Below are 8,683 nucleotides of genomic sequence, written 5' to 3'. Positions count from 1 at the left end.
CTCCTCGTGATTCGATCCCTAAGTACTACAGCTGTACCTCTTATTTGAGAGAGTAAGCTCTACTGGGTAATTTGAGCACTATCAATATATCAATCTTGTCCCATTGACTTTATATTTGGAAATAACTTAAGCTTAGTTCAATGCTTATGTTCAGATGTGTATGGCAAACACATTAAGGCAAGGCGCCAATAGCACCTATGGAAAGGGACGTGTATGGCTTTATTTCCAATGCCTCATGGTCTGATCATTTAACAACATATATATTCATATTGCACTTTGAAGTCATTTAGACGTATAGTGTTAAGTTTAGACTTAACTATGGTTTCACTTGTGAATATTTACATCTGGATGTGCCTTGAGTCTTTCTAGACTAAGGACATATGTCTTTGTCCAATCTAGGATCAAAGGATCCGTGACCAATCTTAGATGGTCTCATGACCATGTTCGTCCTTAGGACAAAGTGGGTCAGTACTTGGACCGAGTGAAAACCGTTCGACCATGGGTCTTACATTGGCTTGTATCCGGACTAAGGTACAACTTCTTTGTCCTTCTTATGACCTAATGAGTCTATGTCCGGATCTAGGGACTATGGGACTATGTTACCATACAATGGGGCGAGCCATATTCATATAGTAAACGTTTAGGGTCGATTAACCTTATAGATTTTAAATAATGGTTCATGCCTACATTTTTCGACATTTTTTATATATGCCTTATAGATGCACAAGGATTTCATCTTTGAGTATATTTAAGATACTTACTTTTGTAGTCCCAAACAATCTTTATTTGTCCCAAATTTAATCTTTTCCCAAAATATTCATTTCAATGCTTTCTTTAGATAATCTTTTGGGAAGTGTCTCCAGAGGTTCCTAGGATATTTTCTTTAGATCAAAATATTCTTGTATACTCTAGTTCTCGAGAACTTTGTTGCTTTTGACAGCTCTATATCCTCTGAGACTTATATATATTATCCAGTGGACTTATATAATTAGGCGGTTTACATCCTTGAACCGCAAGTATAAGTTTTTCTTTCTTATGTGCCAGACTTATCTAGGAATCTCAATGTTTGTTGCATCCACCATAAGGAACTTATCTCCTTCTAATTGATTCCTGGTCTTTGTGAGATCCTTGTGCATATGGTCGTGCCTTATACTTGGCTATCTCACCATGTTTGATTTCTTTTACTCACAAAGAATCATTTCTGTCCAACTGGTTTTCTGTCTAGAGGTGTCCGAATTATTGGACCAAAACCTCTCTTTCTTAACTCCACGTCTCCTTATCCATTTGATCTTAATCTCATGTTGAATGCATTCATCTATGGATGTGGGTCTCATGATCCTCATTGATCTCATGATCTTTAAGTGCTACATTGCGCATTGTATATTGTTAACTTCGAGTACTCGTTTGTTCCTTTTGTGTCCTAGACATGACATAACTTTATTGAGGTTTTATTATGACCTTTAATACCGTGAAGCTTGGCGTCCCAAACATCATTAGGTACCTTGGGTACAACCATTATCTTATGGTTTCCTCATCCGTGATCACGGTTTTAGTTTTGTACATGTACAATTTTAATTATGTCTAGGAGTCCCTCATCCACGGATTTGCACCTTTCTTTAATATCCGAGGGACCTTATCTTTAGAACTTATTGATCTAACTTGTTTAGATTCAGTAGCAACTTGATTGTGTTCTATTGAACATCAAATCTTATTTGGTGCATTCATAGCTTGTAGAAATGACTTAGTCATTCAATTCGGGTCAGGAATCTGGCAATTGTATTAAGCTAGCTTTTGTATAAACTTTATGGACTTCTAGAACTTGTTCTAGAGTCTGAGGATCTTGCCAATATAAGGATGTTTTGATTCCATATAATTTTCTATTATCCAGTTTTCCCTTAATGTTGGATGTTCAGATTCACTGAGGTGACTATCCGTGTACCTAGGCTTTAAACAACTTGTCCGTGGATAGCTCAAGGTATATAGAAACGTGGGGAACTTATATAAAATGTATCCAACATCTATTCTCACCCTCTCATCTTATATTTCTGTGGTGGAGCAATATAATTTATAAGTGGCACTTCTTTATGTGCTAAGATGAGATGTGTCTGGCCTTTGACCCGGTTTAGTCAATGGGATGGGTATCAATGTTCACTTCTGTGTGTGTATGTCCATGTAGAATAAAAGGTGGGTTTTTATTCTTATCCTTCCCCCATGGACATATCATACATTCTTAAAATACTTTTAGAATGTGAATCATGTAAAGATATGTAGCCTTTTTAGGCGATTTTTCTTTCTGTTCTTGTCCTTTCATTATGAATATTCGTGTTCTCATTGAGTCATGAGATGTTTTTCTACATTCTCCATAATCATATAATGTTAATCAAACCTTTTGGGACGTGAGCACTTTAATCTATATTCACTTGGACGTTTTGAAGTAACATGTTTTCCTTTATCTTTAGTTTAGTCCGAATGGGATAAGACTATCTTTGTTCTTGTGAACTCTTTGATGTTTCAATATTGTGTATGTCCATGTTACATGGAGTGATTAACACTTACCCCCATGGACATATCATATTTGAATACTTTTAGACGTGAGTTCACTTAGCTTTTACCAAGACTTGTAGTCTTTGCCATCATACAATCTTCTTTGGACAGTTTTACTTTAATGAAACACTTTGTTTCCTTTCTGCCCATGGTCATCAATTCTTAAGTCTTTCACTTATAAGAATGAGTAGTGTACACGTCCTCTCTTTGTGTACATAGCCTCAAATGTGAATGCAGTGCACACGACCTTAGTGTGTCCAAACATGTACTTCTTTAGGAAATAGGTACAAGTTATGGTCGTGTGTAATCTTAAGATTGTATGGTTTGATCTTGTAAGATCATCTCTGTTTTTAAGAACAAGAGTGGACATTTTATTTTTAGAAAATAAAACTTTCATTAATTCAAAGATAGTAAAACTAGGAAGTGAATATTGTTAAAAGAAAAACAGAAAGGTATGAAATAACTAAGTAAGAACACTAAGAGCTTGATGTCGAGTCATCATGGTGATCTATTCTCTTATGCTTCACTGGATTAATATTTCTTGTGATCCATCCGACCACACTCTCCTTGATCCATGAGAATATCTTTGACAATTTTCCTTCATCTTTCTGAACCATCTTGGCTTTTCTTTTAAAGCTTTTCTGATAAAGAACAGCTAGATACTTGGGAGTTCTGCATCTCTGTCCCGAATGGTTTTTCATTCCACAATTATTGCACAACTTAGACCATCCCCCATATCCTCTCTTGACATGGTTGGTTTCTAAGTCAGCCTTGCCGGCTGGTAGTGCAATAGCCAGTGGCAATGGAGTTGATCCCGTAGTCTTTCTTTCACTACTGCTCATTAGCAACTCATGATTTTGCTCAGCTTGCAACAATCTTGCTATTAGAGATGCATAGGTGGTGAAGCCCATCTCTCTATATTGTTGTAGTAACAATAAGTTGGTAGGGTGAAAGGTGGAGAATGTCTTTTCCAACATATCTTCATCAGTCACTACCTCACCACATAGTTTCATTTCGAAAACTATTCTGAGTAGTGCAAAGTTATACTCTCCCACAGACTTATAGTCTTGGAATCTGAGGTTGATCCATTCTCGTAAAGCTTTGGTATGTATAACCTCTTGGATACAATTTCTATTTTCTAGATCTGTCCAAAGCTTTGAGGGATCATCGGTTAGATATAGACTTTTGAGTTTTAAACAGAGATGATGGCGAGTGTTCAGGAGTTCTATCTTCCTTGCAATGTTACCCTTTGTGAAGTGTTCACATAGTTTATCAGACTCAAGTACGGTCTTAATATCTTGTGCCTATTGCACACATTGCAAGTAGTTTTCTCCTGATATTATGATGGAGGAATTCGACATCTGAAATATTTAGTGTTTCATAAGCTAGATCTTAGTAATATGTTCTGAGGAACTGATTTCAAAAGTTTTCCAGAAAATTCTATAAAAGGAAACTTTCTAGAAATGAAAACTTTCTAAAAATGGAAACTTTCTAGAAATGGAAACTTTCTATCTACCAAATTAGGGTTTATAATATCGATTGGTTTAGGGATTTATAAACTGATTTGGTTTAATGTTTTCACAATTCGGATTTGGTTTTTATAAGTTTCATAAACCGGTTTAGATTAGGGTTTAATAATCGGAGATGGTTTAAAGGGTTTCATAATCCGATTCGGTTTGGGGTTTTATAAAAGTTTTAAATTTCATGAACTTTAGGGTTTGTTTATTAAACAAATTTATTATATCAAATCTAGCAACATAATGATTCAATCAACCAGGGTATACGAGTTCTCTAAAGTTCTAATCTCAACCTCAAACATTTTTCATAAAAATCGGATCAATCAAAATTAGGGTTTGATGACTTACTTTTGGATTAACTCGATTCGCTCCTTGGTTCCTTTGGAAATATTAACCTCAATTGATCTTACTGGGATCCTTTGTTTTCCTTAAACAAATTTATCAAAAAGAGTTAGTAAGATCAAAGATAATCGGCTGTACACAAAACTAGAGAGAGAAGTTTGCAGCCTTAAGTTTATTTCTGATTTTGATGGCGCGGCTTGTAGCTGTCGTAGAGAACGCGTCTGATCACGGATTGAGCTGAGGTCTGCGGCGTTGGATTCTCCTCTTCAATAGCTTCAAATTGATATGTCGCACGTCTTCTGAGTCATTACGGTTTGGGAGAACGATCGATTTGAAATTGAGTCAAAAATTTGGGTTCTTGAGCAATTGACGACGCGCACTAAAACAGAGCGTGGCGGCGCGTCTCAGATCTGAGTCGTCACGGTTTGGAAGTTACGGCGGTTTGAAGGTCGCGCCAGAATTAGGGTTTTCTAGGGTTTTTGGATCAAAACGGGAAAACGGGTTTTAAGTTTAGAGTTTTGGTTTTGAGGCTCGTGGTTTGGAGGCTATCGTGCTGATAACGTGTTGTGAATGTGTGTCTTATTAATGTCGAATATGGGCTCCTTATATAGGGAGTTACAATGTCTGAAACCCTAATGGGTCAGTTACAAGATGGACCACTAATGGGCCAAAACCTAGTAAGTATCTTTTGGATAAACATCCATCTCAACCAGTCAGTTCATAACATTTTCCTTTTAATAACACGTGTTTACGGATGAAGGTTAAAAATTCATCGACTATTTACAGAATTTTCTCTTTCGTGATTGATGCTTTTCTCCTTCTTCAATAATCTCCACGCTTAATTTTACTGCAATTTAACCTTCTTCCATACAATCAAAACCAGGAAGCGAAGCTCCTTTAGAACCATCATGAAGACTTCAACCCAGAAAGAGATAATTGCCAAACTGTTTAGGTTATACCAAATTGAAAGTGGTTAGAGTTGATATATAATTAGACAGTTATGGCATAAAAAGTAACATTTCATGAAAAGTTGAGCGTAAATAATAGGAATGATTTTAAATTAAGGTAAATTGCATCTGATATACAAGAAAAAAAAATTATTTAGGTGAACGGTAATGTACTGTTTCACCTTTCATATATACCGAAAGTGTCCCTATAGGTGAACGGTTATGTCTCTTTCATATATATTGTTTATCCTTCTTCTGCTCGACGAAGAGATGATGCACCACGAGGCACGGTGAACGCAGATCACATTCTTGTACGCGACGGAGAGGAGGTTTCGCTCCTCGACGGTGAGCTCGTCGCCGTTGACAGCGGCAGAGACTTTCTCCATGAACTCCACCATCTCTTCCTAGCGCTCGTATTGCTCTGCGAGTTTGGCCATATGCACGAACTCCTCAAGTGCAGAAACCGCCATTTTTTCTTCCTTAAGAGATCTGAGAATCGGTTATAGGATGGATGAACGAATGAATGTGTGTGTGTGTGTGTGTTCGATGACGTCATCGAGATCGCGAGGATCATGAGGCCGAGATCTATTGCCAAGGAGCTGAGCGGGACCGTGAGGGAGATTCTCGGGACTTGCGTGTCGGTTGGGTATACGGTGGATGGGAAAGATCCAAAGGATATTCAGCAGGATATTAAAGAGGATGAGGTTGAGATTCCTGGGAATTAATTTTAAAAAAAGGAAGAAGCTTGTATCGTGTTCGGTTATTTCACTTTTGATTTTTTTTTGAGGTTTTAGCTTTCTATGTTTCGGTTAAGAACAAGAACAAGTCAGTTTCGGTTTTATTGAATCTTATGCTATGCTTTTTGCTACTTTCGATGAGCACTTTGATCTAGGAATCATAACCTGCGTTGGATTTGCTAAAAAAAAGAGATACATGCGTTTTAGAGGAGGAGAGTGAAATCTAGAACATATAATGCAGGGGGACAATTATGACAATTCCATTTTTTTCTTCTATCTGGTTACCTAATTATCTTTTTTTCTGCATGATGTCCTAAATATCTTTTGTTTTTTGGTTTTCCAGCAAATTTGGCCTTAAATTAATAATATTGATTTTGCCCAGGATACTATTTTATATATTTTAGTCATGTAGTTGCGCAAAAAAAAGATATTTTAGTCATGGTCTCTCTTACGACTGCATGACATTTCCACCACACAACCAAACATAATCATTAATTAGCGTTTAGGACTTATCTTACCCACATCCATCGTATGTTTATTATCTGTGGCATTTCTGGTCATTGCTAATCACAAAACAAAAACATAAAAATGGATAAAAGATGGAGTCTTCAAGGTATGTCTGCTCTTGTAACCTGTGGAGCCAGCGGAATCGGGTACCATTTTCTTCTCTGTTTGATCTATATCACCTCTTTTAACCTTTCTTTTGATTCTGTTGAACATATAAATTTAAGGAACTGGAATGTCTAGGTATGCCATAGTAGAGGAATTAGCTAATTTTGGAGCAAAAATCCACGTATGTGACATATCTGAAACTCTGCTCAATCAAAGTTTAAGTGAATGGGAAAAGAAAGGGTTTCAAGTCAAAGGCTCAGTCTGTGATGTAACCTCACGTTCTGAGAGAGAAACATTGATACAAAATGTCTCCTCTCTGTTCGATGGTAAACTCAACATTCTTGTAAGTAAATGATCTTAATAAACAAGTAAGCAATTAAGCATATTCGTTAACGGAACTTTTCTAAAGAGAAATCTTCCTTTTGTTCATATAGGTAAATAACGTGGGAGTACTTCGCGGGAAGCCAACAATAAAATATGTGGCAGAAGATTTTCCTTACCATAGCTCAACGAACTTGGAAGCTGCTTTCCATTTTTGCCAGCTTTCACATCCCCTCTTAAAGTCTTCAGGCTATGGAAGCATCGTCTTCTTGTCCTCTGTTGCAGGGGTTGTATCATTTGAGTGTGGTTCCATTTATGGTCTAACAAAAGGTAATAACAGTTACTAAAAGATGCAGTTTGCAAGACTGGCTAATCAAGAGCTTTTTCTTTTTATGAGTTGTTGATTTTCTTTTATAGGAGCTCTGAACCAGCTAGCAAGAAATTTGGCATGTGAATGGGCAAAAGATGGCATAAGAGCGAACGCTGTTGCACCAAATGTTGTCAAGACTCGACAGTCTCAATCTGTAATAATAATAATAAATAATAACTAATTTACATACTGTATCTTGTTTTGTGAATTTAGCAAATGACTTCTTCTAATTATATCTCAATTTTGTTTCTTAAAGTATCTAGAGGACGTCAGTTTCAAGGAAGAATTGTTTTGTAGAACTCCACTTGGTCGTGCTGGAGAGCCAAATGAAGTTGCATCACTAGTGGTCTTCTTGTGTCTACCTGCAGCTTCCTATATCAATGGTCAAACCATTTGTGTTGATGGAGGCCTCACGGTTAACGGTTTCTCCTATCAGTCACAGGCTTGAAAATGGCCTTTTCGCGTTTTTAACTGTCTTTAAACTTGAATAAGAACATCATGATGTGAGTGTGTATACGAAATCATAAACTTGTTCACAGTTCCATTGTGGGTAAACTCATCTTGCATAGATAAATGATTCTGTTACAGCATGTCTCTCTCATCCTTTGGAACCTGCGGTTCTGTTAGTTTATTTGCTTCAGAAATAGAGAAGCATGCTTCATTACTGATTTTTTTGAATGAATTTCAAATTTATTCAACCAAAACCCATTTTTGTACAATAAATACATCTTAGTTTTTTTTATAACCCTAAGGCTTTTTTATATAAGTAAACATTATTCTGTATAGGAACTAATGGCACAGATGGCAACATGCGTACGGTCTTAATAATAATAAAAACATATAGATGAATAAATATATGTAGAACATTTTTGTTATTTCGGTACGGGTATAAAACATTCGAAGCCTACATTAGTTAAAGGTGTGGTTTCTTCAAGTTTTTTTCATCTCCATCAAGTTGTTAGCCATTTTTGCATCGTCTCATCATATTGAATTTTTGGGTACAGAATCCCGAATCGAAGTTAAAAGGAATCTTTACTAATATATAAAGCATATCCCATCTGACTTAATACACCTATATTTAGCGGAAAAAAACAAAATTTAATGTATCTATTTCTCTAAACAACATAATGTTTTCAAGGAAAACCCATGATTTTATCATTTTGCAGATCAAATGGCACCAGAAATGCAACTTCAAGCGAATTGATGATTTTTTCGAGAAGCATAGTAAAATCACATAAATCGTAAACCAATCCAAAAGTGACATAAAACACGATATAGCTCCCTTACGACTTA

The 8,683-nt window shown here is 36.3% G+C and overlaps 1 protein-coding gene across 2 annotated transcripts; it reads left to right on the top strand.

The window, feature by feature from the left end:
• Positions 1–6,561: 6,561 nt before the first annotated feature.
• LOC108846912 (tropinone reductase homolog At2g29300-like) lies at positions 6,562–7,984 on the top strand. Of its 2 annotated transcripts, none has more exons than XM_018620093.2 (5): positions 6,562–6,740; positions 6,835–7,042; positions 7,134–7,350; positions 7,438–7,544; positions 7,647–7,984. In XM_018620093.2, exons 1-5 carry the CDS (start codon positions 6,676–6,678, stop codon positions 7,836–7,838), a joined length of 789 nt encoding a protein of 262 aa, XP_018475595.2. In that variant the 5' UTR covers positions 6,562–6,675; the 3' UTR covers positions 7,839–7,984. The 2 variants fall into 2 exon arrangements, with proteins under 2 accessions (XP_018475595.2, XP_056856227.1); XM_057000247.1 differs by having other exon boundaries at positions 6,687–6,742; positions 6,817–7,042.
• The last annotated feature ends 699 nt before the right edge of the window (positions 7,985–8,683 follow it).

The sequence above is a fragment of the Raphanus sativus genome, unplaced genomic scaffold, assembly GCF_000801105.2.
Source record: "Raphanus sativus cultivar WK10039 unplaced genomic scaffold, ASM80110v3 Scaffold2454, whole genome shotgun sequence".
Lineage (NCBI taxonomy): Eukaryota > Viridiplantae > Streptophyta > Magnoliopsida > Brassicales > Brassicaceae > Raphanus > Raphanus sativus.
The sequence above is the reverse complement of the archived record's forward strand: the minus strand, read 5'-3'. Positions and strand labels throughout refer to the sequence as shown.